Raw genomic sequence first — 13,659 nt, 5'->3', positions numbered from 1 at the left:
AAGTATTCAAACCTAGACGCTTTGATACCAAGTTGTCACGCCCTCGATTTTCAACATAAATATTAAAGGTTTTCCATAAATAAAAATCCTCACGATAATACAAGTATTACCCAAAAGCCATTTCTATTTCCCCTTGTTCCCAAATCATTTCCAAAGTCCAAAGCATTTCCAAATTTACATCATTGGCCCAACAACCTAAAACCACTAGATCAGGTTAAAAGAAAGTTAAGAGTTTACAAGAATCCTTCATTTAATAAAAAGAAATAATAATAAAAATAATCGGATTACAACTTCTTCATCCGGAGATAAAGTTTATAAAAGATACAAAATTAACTCTCCGAAGTCGCTTTTAAAATGTAGGATCACATGCAAGTATAGCATCCCATGTCACAGCCTCTGATTGTACCTGAAAAATGATAGGTTTGAGCAAAACACATGCCTAGTAGGAAAATTTCTACAAACTTTATAGGCAAATGTGAAGATTTGAACATAAAAGGATGGAGTCGGAGACTATGATAGAGAATGCAACCAACGTAACTTCATGAAGGGAATTTAGGATTCAAGGGACACTTGACTGGTCATTCATCGATCTATTAGCCATCTTTTTCGCGTTCTTATTGACCAATTTCATTTTGTACACTTCTGCGGTTATTAGCTTACATTCCGGGTCTTAAGGACCCCGTACATCTCTCATTACTTCCAATATGAGCTCAGATAGCTCTTCCTCCATTAACGTACCGAATAATGAACTTAAGAGATTTTTCGGGTCTTAGGGCCCCATATACCCACAATACATTTCCGGGTGCTCATGACCCCGTACATCCAATTTACATTCCGGGTGCTCATGACCCCGTAACCGTACATCCGATTTACATTCCGGGTGCTCATGACCTCGTACATCCGATTCAAGTTCCGGGTACTCATGACCCCGTACATCTGACCACAACTCATTTCATTGTTTTTCGACATATGTAGTTCTAAGGCTCTGATTGTACGATTATAAATAAATAGAGAGATTGATATCGAGTCAATGGTCCACATACCAATTCATATTTCCATTTTATTTCCAAACTTGTTATCTTCGTACGATATGGCATCAAGTGTCAAATTCTCGCATTGCGTCTCATGATTTATCCATCCTCCTATCTAACATTCAATCTTATCAACACCCACATTTAGCTCAAGCATGATCACTCCGTCTATCTTAGCATCTCACATTACCACTAGTAGTTAAACGGGCACACCAATAACGCATTAGGACGGTAACTCACTCCATATGACACTTGTGTTCAACGCAACGAGAGCCTACGAACGAGGATGACCAAGGAATAATTGGAGTGCGAATAACTATGTTTAGAAGTCATTTAGAATGGCTAGAAGTGATCGAAAACCAAAACGGTGAAAAATATAGCAAAATAGGGAAAGCTGGAGATAAGCAACAGGTATCGATACCAAGGGACAAGGTATCGATACCTTTGGACTAAAAATCTTCCAGACGCAAGGGTATCGATAACAAAGGCTGAAGGTATCGATAACAAATGGTTTTTTTCTGGCTTTTGGAACACAGAGGTATCGATAACAATGCTATGGGTATCGATAACAATGCTTTTCTGGGCTTTGGAACACGAAGGTATCGATGACAATTACAAAAGGTATCGATAACATTGTTGTTCGAGCAAATTCTCAGCAGATTTTCATGGGATTTTCAACAACCAACACATCAACAACCACAACAACGGTCAAAAGCACGATTTCATGCACAAAACCAACTCAAGAACATATAAAGAGTGAGAGAAATCCTTACCTCGAGTGTTAAAGTCGAAGCCCAAGGATTCCCCAAGCCCTAGAACTTCAAACTCCTTAACCAAGCCGAATACGAACCACCGAGCTCCTACGAACGCGATTCGAGCTCCAATACGCGGAAGGATGGAATATTGAAAGGTGTATTGTATGGGTTTTGTGTTGGTTTGGAGGAGTTTGAGTGAGAGTGAGGAATATAGAGAAAGAGCCGAGAGGGAGATGAGAGGTCGGGAGAGATGAGAGAGAGTGAGACTTGGGATTTTTAATCCCCTACACTCACACACCTATATATGCTAGCACACACGTAAATTACACTTACACCCCTCTACTAACAATCTTCCTACATTAGCCCCAAAACCAATATCCTCCACCAATTCCTTCATTTTATTCCACATAACACATTTTAAACTTATTAAATGAAATTGCGGGTCTCTACTCGAGCTACTGAATAATTAGTCTGACGCAATAGACCAGAGCATTGAAAACATTAACTTCCTCTACCAACCAAAAGTTTTTTAGCTCGGCGGGCATACCACTCAAAATACTTGTCCAAAATTTAGACAAACTAGAGTCTGTAAAAGCAGGCCGCCTTCAATTATGAAGAAAAATGGTCCAAACCACGTTTTTGTCTAGAGAGATTACATCATGACCAGGTCAAACTTCCAAAGTCTAAAAGTCCAAACCACGTTTTTGTCTTACTAAAATAGGCAAAACATGAAACATTTTCTGCTAATCAGTAGATCATGAACCATGGTCCTTCCCATCATTCTCCTCTCCCTCTTCACATCTCTCTCCCTCTCCAACGAATTCACCGCTGCGCTTGACACGCTATCCCTGAACCAGACACTCTCAGACGCTACCGGTGAAATGCTGGTTTCCGCGGATGAATCCTTCGAGTTAGGCTTCTTCTCTCCACCCAACTCTGGAAACCGTTACATCGGAATTTGGTTCAAGCAGGTCTCACTACAAACGCCCATTTGGGTAGCAAACAAAGACAACCCAGTAACAGATACGTCTGGTGTCCTCACAATAAGCCCCACTGGCAACATAATCATCACTTCCAACCAAACAAATCTCATTTGGTCCTCAAACTCAACAATGTTATCAGCCAGTCCTGTTTTGCAACTACTAGACATTGGAAACCTTGTTGTGGTCAATAGCAATACAGGGAGTTATTTATGGCAAAGCTTCGATCACCCGTGCGATACGTTAGTACCCGGTATGAAACTGGGATGGGATATTTCCAAAAACCAAGAGTGGTACATAACGTCGTGGAATAGTTTGCAAGAACCATCCACAGGCGATTATACGTACAGGGTGGACCCCTGGGGCCTCCCCCAACTAGTACTTCGCCGAGGATCAACGATCTCTTACCGAAGTGGACCATGGGATGGTGTTCGCTTCGGTGGAGGTCCTCCACTAACTCCACTAAAAGAGAATACCATCTTTCGTCCTACTTTCGTATACAACACAACTTTTGTCTACTACTCGTTTGTTAACATTGATGATACTATCATTTCAAGGTTTGTGGTGAACCAAACAGGATTACTTGAGCACCTCACATGGAACCAGGGGAGCGGCGGGTGGGTAGATATAGTAACACTACCAGCGGATTCATGTGATACGTATGATCTTTGTGGACCTTATGCGATTTGCAACATAAACGAAATACCAATTGCAATTTGTCATTGCATGGATGGGTTTGTGCCCAAAGTTCCAGTGGAGTGGAATAAGTTGGATTGGTCAGGTGGGTGTGTGGCAAAGACAGAGTTGAATTGTACGGTGGCCGCGGGGTTTAGGAGGTTTTCCAGGCTGAAATTGCCGGACACGTCCTACTTTTTGGTGAATAGGACAGAGATAAGTCGGGTGGATTGCGAAGAGGCTTGTTTGAAGAATTGTTCTTGTTTGGGTTTTGCTCAAACTGATATTAGTGGGTGTGTGGTTTGGTCTGGGGAGTTGCTTGATATGAGAGAGTATCATGAAGGCGGAAAGGATTTGTACGTTCGGCTGGCTGCTTCTGAGCTCGGTAAGTTCTTCACAATGAGCAGTATTACGGACATAGATGTTTGAACGCAAATTCCGACACTACAAGAAAAATTAAAATTTGTGACGAAAAAGTGGCGACGGAATTTAATTTCGTCACTAAATGAGTATATTTGGCGACGAAAAAATAAATTCGTCACTACTTTGATAACTTCCGTGACGAAATCATTTCGTCACCAATTATACTTGTTTAGCGACGGAAAAAATATTTTCGTCACCAAAGGTACCCATTTGGTGACGAAATACATTTTTTGTTGCCGAAAGCTTAGAAAAGATGACGAAATTATTTTTCGTCGCCAAAGATAATCATTTGGTGACAAAAAATATATTTCGTCGCCAAATGAGAGCAATTTAGTAACGAAATATTTATTTCGTCACCAAATGCTTAACTTTGGTGACGAAATTATTTTTCGTCACCATTTTAACGCTTTCAGCGACGAAAAATATATTTCGTCGTCAAATGGGCACCTTTCGTGACAAAATTTATGAATTGCGCTTTGTCACTAAATGTATTTCGGACGTAACTCTTTACTAAAAACTCCGATTGAGATAATTCAAATTGGGTTTGAACAATAACTCAATTGCCTACAACTTTCATGTTTATCAAATTTGCTAATTTTAATGTTTAAAGGTTCAAAATTACATTCGAAATATATTTTCATGTTAAACATATGTGTTATATATTAGATATTTCAAATGTTTATTGAAAAGTGTGTGTGGTGCAGTTGGTTGGAACTTGCGCGAAAAACTCAATGGACTTGGGTTTGAAACCCAGCAGGAGCAAGAAAGAATGATTTTTTTTCCCATATGAAAACATTTTTTGCACCGAAAAATTTCGTCACCGATGTGTCACATTGGTGACGAATTTTTTCGTCGCTAAAACGAATAATTGATGACAAAAAAAATTCGTCATCAAAAAGCACAATAAGCGAGGAAAAAAATTTCGTCACCAACTATTCACTTTTTGGTGACAAAATATTTCGTCATCAAAAGGCACTATAGGTGACGAAAAATAGATTTCGTAACTAGGTAGGAATCCTCGACAACCTTTAGTCGACAAATTTTTTTTCGTCACCTATATTATTTGTGACGAAAAACATGCAATTTGTGACGATTTTCATTTGTCACCCAATTGAATTTTTCTTGTAGTGCGACACACAGATTTATCCAGATCTGTTTGATGCACGTGGGTCCCACACGATGCACTTGGTATCCAAACTTAGGCCACATATGCATCTTGATTGTGTTTGAACATACATATGTGTCTTGAGTATTTTTCCTTCACAATTTAGCATTGCAAAAGATTTGATCATCCCTTTGAATAAAGCTAGTAATGCCATTGTTTCAGAATTGAAGTCCACAGGCATGGAACATGATTTAACAATCAACTTTATCTCAGAATATATTTGCTAAGTTAGCAATCAAAGTATTTGATCACCCTTCGGCATATCAGTTGTCCTTCGATGGAAGGGCCTAAATCAGCAAAGGGAAAATGTATAGGCATTCCAAACAGAAAACACTCTGCATCCAACTGCATATCTTCTGATCTTGCTTAATCAATAACTTTGTAACCACGTGACTTCCGTAGATGCTGATATTTCTCTTTGCTTTTCATTTTTGTTGTGTTGGGTACTTAAAAGGCTCCAATAAGACCACACCAAGGGCGTTGATCCCATCAGTAACGGTCATTTCAGTGGTTCTTGCACTGGGTTTAATCAGCTGGTGTGTAATTATTAAGAAGCGGAGGCGAATTACTGCTCAAAGGAGAGGTGATATATTATGTGTTCTCTAAGACTCTAATCTTCCTAGTCACTAAAGTAGTGGGATGCACACCATATAGCTCAACAAGTTGTATAAGTAAAATTCGGTGTTTTTTTTTCAAGTAATTTTCCTTTTCAATAGAGAAAATTAATGGAGTTTACTCAATTGACCAAATAGTATGTTAAATTGATTTTCAGTTATGTTAAATTGATTTTCAGGCCCTTGAAAGTAGTATGTCATTGATGTCTTTGGCCTACCATAGTGATAACACCAATCTTTGCACCATAAATTCTCTGAATATCTGTCGGACTTTACAAGTAAAACTAATATTCATGAAGTAATTTTACAAGTAAAACTCTTGCTTCCTTGAAAGTAAGTTGAAACAAACAGAGAGCCTAAATGATGGATCTTTTCTTATTCTCTTCTGATATATCTATTTATCTTGTTCTTCACCAGAGGATATCCTGTTTGGGTTGCTATTGCCCTTATTTATATCCTTGAAATATTTTAGCTCAGAGACTGGAGACTGGAAGCCAACAGGTCCAAGAAAACAACCGAAGTACCGCAGAGGAGGACCTAGAACTACCTTTATTTGATTTGGCCACCATTTCAAGAGCCACTGATAATTTCTCCTATGAAAATAAGATTGGAGAAGGTGGATTTGGTCCCGTTTATAAGGTAATTGCAAATGTTTTAAAAGTCATATAAAGGGAATGTTCAGTTGTCATTCAGTTTAGCTAAGAAGTACGAAAATGTCTACCCGGCCAGGCCTCACACAATCTTATCTGATTTGTAAATGATTTCCTCTGGTCAAAATTAAAAATAAGGACATGTTAGGACATTAAAAATGCTCTTATTAATTTGGGGAAGGGTCAAAATTATTACATACGTACATTTTGAACATTTATTTATTGAGTGTTGATGTAATGTTATTCGTTCAAACATTCTTTTTGTTTTCTCCATGGATTTATAACACGTGTACACAACGTGTCTGTTTCCTAGTTTTGAGAAGGTTCTGCTTGCATGTCGAGGTCATGTCGTGTCTATATTCGTATGAATCCTTCTAAGGCTAATGTAAGGGTTCATGATAAAACACAGGGTCAACTCTCAAGTGGACAACAAGTAGCGGTGAAGAGACTCGCCAAGACTTCGGGGCAAGGCGTCAAAGAGTTCAAGAATGAGGTTATCTTCATTGCGAAGCTACAACATCGGAATCTGGTCAGGCTATTGGGATGTTGCATTCATGAAGAAGAACGGATGTTGATATATGAGAACATGCAAAAAAGAAGTTTAGAGTTACACATATTCAGTTAGCCCCTCAACCTTTGAAATCTTTTCTCATAGTTTGCTTGATGTATGCTGATGGGGCCGCCCGCCCAAGGTGTGATGGTTTAAGGCCCCAAAAAATGGTAGATTTTTAGGGCCCTAAATATGTAGTAGTCCTAAGTAGTATATACCTAAAAAAAAAACCCGTCCAAAGATAAAATAAAGGCCCAACATGCATCCAATCAGAGAAAGACCCAAAATAATAGGAGGCATACTTGTAAACTAGAGAACTAAAGGGTCCATTTTTATTAGAAAAATTCATCTTACTAATTGGAATCAAGTTTTCCATAGTATAGATCATTGACAAGGAGGTTTTTGGTTTGCTCGAAAAAACAAAATTATTAATTATTATTTTTTTGATCGGCCAAATAAAATTTTATTAGAGACTCGATAAATGGTACATCGAGAAGGAGAGAGAGAGCATCATAGAACAATCATGTGCAAGCCACAATCCTGGGGGGAGAAGAGAAGACCAACCAAGAGTTGGTACAAAACAAAAGAAAAATGAACCAAAATAAAACTATTCACTCCAATAAATCCAGGCTGTCAAATCTTGTGCCGTCTAATTCCATCCAAGTGGCTCCTAAAGTCTTCAATTGAATAGGAATTCAGGTTGTATTTTCCTTTAACCCACAAAGCCACCTTGAGCTTGATTAATTCCACAACTTCATTGACATTAGGTTGTTTGTCTTTGAAAACTAGATCATTTCTAGTATTCTAGATTGTCCAAAGTACAACATATAGGGTGGTGTTCCAATAGATTTCCTCAATATTTTGGAAAGAATTGGAGAACCAAAATTAATCAAATGAGGAAGCGTAGAAGGGCAAACCCAAGTTACCTGCCACCAAGAAAGAATGGCAGGCCAAATATACAAGGCAAGTGAACACTGGAGAAAGAGGTGAAGAGGGGTCTCAAGAGATAGAGTACGAATTGAGTAGGAACCAGCATTCAAAGGTATAATGTTTCTTCTTACCAAAACAGATCTAGTAGCAATCCTTTCCTCAATAGCTAGCCAAACAAAAGCATCAATCTTGGCAGGTCCAAGGTTTTTCCAAACAGAATTGAGGCAGTCATTAACTTGGAAAACTTGTTTCTCCCAAGTTGAGTAAGCTGAACATACAGAGTAGAGGCCAGAGGAGCTCCATTTCCAGCGAGGGCAATCTTCTCTAGAGGGATCAATGGGAAACCTATTCAACTTTAATTGCAAAGAATCAAGCTGGTTTTCCTCCCAAGGACGGAGCCTTCTTGTAAATGTAAGAGGCCACTTATCAGAGGTAGAAGATGGGGAGCATTCTAAGACCAGAGCTTCCTTTTGGATAGAGATGAGGTAAAGTCTGGGATGTAGTAGTTCTAAGTAGTATATACCTTAAAAAAAAAAAAACTCCTCCAAAGATAAAATAAAGGTCCAACATGCATCCAATCAAAGCAAGGCCCAAAAATAATCAAAGGCATACTTGCAAACTAGAGAACTAAAGGGTCCACTTTTATCAGAAGAATTCATCTTACTAATTGGAATCAAGTTTTCCACAGTATAGATCATTGACAAGGAGGTTTTTGGTTTGCTCGGCAAAACGAAATTATTAATCGTTGAAAGTAATTTACACAAAATATTAGTAGAAAATAAATATAACAGCTTGTCCCATTATATTTACTCATGTCGTTTTGTGCCTGTACTTTTTTTGTGACTGTGCTTTTTCCGTGCTCTTGTTGTGCTTGTGCCACGTTTTTAAAAACAACACACAACCCACACCCACGTACTGATTGGCGACACACTTTCTTGACTGACTTGATTGATTAACATGGTTCGGAAAGAATGCATTCACCAACATATAGAGAGAAAGGGTTTAGAGAAAGAGGATTTGTTTCAGTAGTTACCCCAACCAAATGCCTTAATCTCGCTTCATTGGAATCTAATTTCCTTCTCTCTTTTTTAGGCGTACACGTGTAGTAGGAGTGCTCAACATAAAAAATATAATTTATCCTTTTCGTAGCACAAGAGTTTTCAAGTTGGAAGCCATTAAGAATTTGTGCATGAACGGTGCCAATACATCAAGTGATAATCAATATTTGTCCCGAATGCGGTTGCCGGTTGGGGTTTTTTCATATTGATCAGTACTAGATCTTTTGTTTTGGGAAAAGTGATTAGTTTATTTAATACTTGTCTTAGAAATTCGTAAAAGGTCTCGATCATTTTTTATTATTGCTTTAGGCCTTCAAAAACTCAGGGTTGACCTGTATGGTGAAGTCGCTAACTTACTCTAAACTACCTCAGATCAAACAAGAGGTAGATCACTGGATTGGCAAAAACGCTTTGACATTATAGTGGGGATTGCTCGAGGACTTCTCTATCTCCATCGTGATTCAAGATTGAGAATAATTCATAGGGATCTGAAAGCTAGCAACATTTTGTTGGACGACGACATGAATCCTAAAATTTCAGACTTTGGATTGGCGAGAATGTTTGGAGATGATCAGTCTGAAGAAAATACAAATAGGGTTCTTGGAACTTAGTAAGTATATCTCACTCATCTCTCCCCTTCATTATTCTTATCCATAGTTCATTTCGTTTGATATCGCTTTTATTTTGTTGTATGAAGTGGATATATGTCTCCAGAATATGCCATAAACGGGCTCTTCTCTGTCAAATCTGATGTTTTTAGCTTCGGTGTATTGGTTTTGGAGATTGTGAGTGGAAAGAAGAACAGAGGATTTTACCATCCCGATCATGACCTCAACCTTTTGGGACACGTGAGTACAATTCTTCTTTTCCTATGAGAGAACAATTTTCATTATGTTTGAGAATAATTTTATGAATTGCTATTTTCGTTAGGCATGGAAACTATGGAACGAAGGAAAACCCATGAATCTAGTAGATGCTTTGATGGAGAGTCTGATTCCCACACCAGAAGTTGTAAAATGTATCCAAATGGCCCTTTTGTGTGTGCAAGATCGTCCTGAAGACAGACCGCCAATGTCAGTTGTTTTGCTAATCTTAGATAGTGAAAATGCAATCCTTCCACCTCCTAAACAACCTGGGTTTTACACAGAAAGGTTTACTCTCGAGATGGATTTTTTGACAACTGGTATATATCCTCTCGCTTCAAATGAAGTAACAATGTCAGTACTTCATGGTAGATAGATGGGATTGTTGTCCTAAAACCCTGTAAAGAAACTTTTACAAAAATTATATTGTTCTTCTGTAGGGTCAGTTTTGCTCTACCAAACTCCCAAATTTGTTATTATTTTCATTATGTTCTCATCCCACACAACAGTTGGCCACTTACCCAAGGTTCTAAATGTCAGTAGCAGATCACACAACCATAACGGTACCAGACCGCATAAGAAGTATTGAATGACTTGTAGCGAGAATTAGGTGTAGTGATTGTGGATTTTTCGGAAACATTTTTGTTGCCACTTGCTAGAGTACTTGAAGCATCCTAGCGGCTCGCATTGGCCATAGCTGCTACGATTCTGGAAGAAATTTTATATGACAAAAAGGTGGATACTAAGCGAATGTGTAATGGTATCGAAAAGCCGAAGAACCACTATCGATACGTTACATAGCAGCTGGTGTTGAAATCTATGTCTTACCTTCCGGTTTGGCTCTAAGTCAGCAGCTTAAACTCAACAATATGCTAAATCAATGAACACAAATTTATTTGAGGGCGAAAAAGTGTTCTATAGTTACTAAAATTTGAGGGCGAGTTTCCAAAAAAAGCCACTCGGCTTTTTGGGCTCTTTTTGTTGTCTTTTTCCAAAATTTGTTTTTTTTTGTTAGTTTTACGTAAATTTTTTTTTGTGAATTAGTGATTCGAATTAGACAAATAAAAGTTATGACTCTTACCACTTTTTTTTTTTTTGTAAAAATCCAAGAAAATGTTTTTTCTTGGATATTTGCAAAAAAAAATTAGGTAAAAGTAATAATTTTTTATTTTTTGATTTCTCTCGTTGAGAAGAACTAATAATTCATAAAAACTTGATAAAAAACTAACAAATGTGCAGAATACTTGAATAAGGACAAAATAAGAGGCAAAGTTGTTTTTTATTTATTTATATATATTTATTTTTATATAACTCTTACATTGAATAGAGTCGTACAAGCTGCCTCCTATGGTCTTAATATTGTAGTACTACAACTTCACCTCATGTGGTGATTCCTCGTATGACACAAAATGGAATTCGTCGCGGTCTTATTTCACGATTTGAACCATTCATCTCGTAGGTTTTGATGTGTTTAACATTTATGTAAAAAACCAAGTTCACCAAAGTTTGGTAAAAGCTCGGTCACATCATATTTGTGTGAAGAGAAATAAACGCCGAAGAATCTTAGTCCTATTTGTCTTTGTGACAAATATAATTTGTTCATCGAATACCAGAGTCCAATGAAATTATTTTTTCACATCGACCTTAAATGCACCAAAAGTTACAAAATGAACCGTTTGAATCATCAAATAGACCCGCGATCAGTCCCACATTTTGTATCAAATTAGGAACCGAGGAAGCATCACATAAGAAATCTTGATTTGAATGTCCGTTGTAACAGTTGCAGAAAGTAGTGGCTGGTGCCCTTCTTTATGCGAAAAATGAACATCACCAAAATCGGACAATGCCAAACAAGAAAGCAAAATCAAAATTTATTCAAATTCAAGACGAGGACTCATGTCTGGCACAAGAAACACAGGTCATACCCCTGTTTTGGTTTAGTATTTTTTCTTTACGAATGCTGCTCCGGATTAATATGTGCAACCTAACAAGGATACGTTTTGGTTTAGCATTTTTTCTCAGCGTATCCTTGTTAAGAAGTGTACCTTAATAAGAATACGTTTCTCGAAAACAGAAAATGCAAAAGATCGAAGACTTTGGCTCGGGCACTTGTTCCTAGTTACTACTATTCAAGAAGAAAATTGTTTCCTAACATCCACATCAACATTCACTGTCAATTCTTGCCCTAATTAGAAGGGCAAAAGGGTATGGGGAAATATGTAAAAGGGTACGTAGTAGTCATGACTGCAGCTTATACTATTGACTACGAAATAGAACCCTAACAGGCGGTGGAAGACCTTTTGTCTCTGCTTGAAGACAATATCAAAATGTCGAAACTTGTAAATTATTTATTTATGATATCTCCAATTCTCTATTCGTTGGATCTTGGATGTTAATTATGCTTTGAATTCAATTTTCAAAACTGATCATTTTGTTTTTGGGAGCATTTGTTAGTTGAAAATGTCTAATGCTGTAGCTCGATGGTGAAATCAATTTCTCTTGGTGGCGGTAATCCTAACAATTCCTCAGGAAATACGTCCTCGTACTCGTAGACAATATGAGGAAGATCCAACTCCATACGATCTGTTTCTTCCAACTTGAGGCTCGCTAACCATCCAAAAAGCTCATTATGCCATCTCGTTTTGAGCGCATTAGGTGTAGAAGGGTCTTGCCTACCCCCTTAATTGAGTAAGATCTCACTTGCGGAAAATGATCACTTTTGATAATAGTGCGATGGGCTAATAGCAGACCCTTGACGTCAAGGTCAATTGTTTTTGAGACCTAAGAATCACAAGCCAAACGTAGGCCTAAGACTCCTTCTACTATGATCTATCCATCTTTAGGGACGAGGGGTGTACGGAACTTGAGGTTGGAGTGTAGGTGTTGTCGTGGCGGTAATTGCTCGTATGAGTTGCACATCTTAGTTGATACTCCGTATTGCGTTAGGGTTTGAGTTGGCATTGATTTTGGGATTCACATAATCATTGTTGTCGACGTAGGCTGTGTTGTCGTTGGCATCAGGACTACGCGTATTGTCCTTGCTGGTGGGGTCAATAAAATGATCGTAGAGAGTCACATCGTTGACCTTTTGAGCCAATTTTGTAACAACTGCTCTACGAAGTTAGGTTTAGGGTCTTGAAGATTTCTAAATACCTGTTGTCTCTTGTGGAAACAAATCAGTTTCAATCAACTATAGAATTTGCGGATCAAAAAAAAAATCAACTATAGAATTTGCTACAATGAAAGTGTGTTGTTATATTTCTATCTTTTTGTTGTACATATGGTTTCTCTTTTGTTATTGAAACTCTGCTGGTCGGATCACTACTACAACCACTTCACCATTGACATATAAAGATTCAGATCCGTAAAAGCACTCTAAACATTCCATGATTTCAATCAAGGGGCTAAGGTACGTGTATTATCAACTCTACATTTTACCGATAATGCAAATCGCATTTTTCATTTCAAAGGTATACTCATTGTCGCAGAGCATTTGTTTCGTCTTTAAAGAAGTAGCCCGTTGTGACAAAATGAGGCAAGTTATTAACCTATTTACTGATGGTACATTAGGACCACTTAACAAAACCATGAGATTAATTGGCTCATTTATTGTGTAGTTGATTCTTGTAATCTAATCTCTGATTAAGATAACAAAACCAGTCAAAACCAAAAGTTGAATCGGGATATTAGTGTGTCCCTTCATTTATTGGTTGATTAATTTGGTTTACTTCATCTATACTACTAATTTTTTTCCCCCATTTGCAATTAGGAAAATGGTAAAAACATCTACTGGGTTATTATTCAGGTTGAGAAATTGTATTGAAATGTGTGAACAATGCATAGAAGTGTGTAAAAATATATGTTGAAAGTGAAAAAATTTATTAGGATATGTGTTTTCTTGTCATTTTCTTTAGCTTATTGACAGCCTACATAGAACCCTTGCAATGATCAAACTTGTATCTTCT

The 13,659-nt window shown here is 37.7% G+C and overlaps 1 protein-coding gene across 1 annotated transcript; it reads left to right on the top strand.

Annotated features, from left to right (window-relative positions):
* The first annotated feature begins 2,439 nt into the window (after positions 1-2,439).
* Positions 2,440-10,070, top strand: LOC131314034 (G-type lectin S-receptor-like serine/threonine-protein kinase At4g27290). Its single transcript, XM_058342529.1, has 8 exons — positions 2,440-3,864; positions 4,993-5,052; positions 5,823-5,921; positions 6,121-6,282; positions 6,703-6,913; positions 9,204-9,441; positions 9,529-9,679; positions 9,762-10,070. The coding sequence occupies exons 1-8, from the start codon at positions 2,551-2,553 to the stop codon at positions 10,068-10,070; spliced, it is 2,544 nt and encodes an 847-aa protein (XP_058198512.1). The 5' UTR covers positions 2,440-2,550.
* Positions 10,071-13,659: the final 3,589 nt, after the last annotated feature.

Source organism: Rhododendron vialii, chromosome 13a (assembly GCF_030253575.1).
Source record: "Rhododendron vialii isolate Sample 1 chromosome 13a, ASM3025357v1".
NCBI lineage: Eukaryota > Viridiplantae > Streptophyta > Magnoliopsida > Ericales > Ericaceae > Rhododendron > Rhododendron vialii.
Note: the sequence above shows the minus strand (reverse complement) of the source record. Positions and strands in the feature narration are given on the sequence as shown.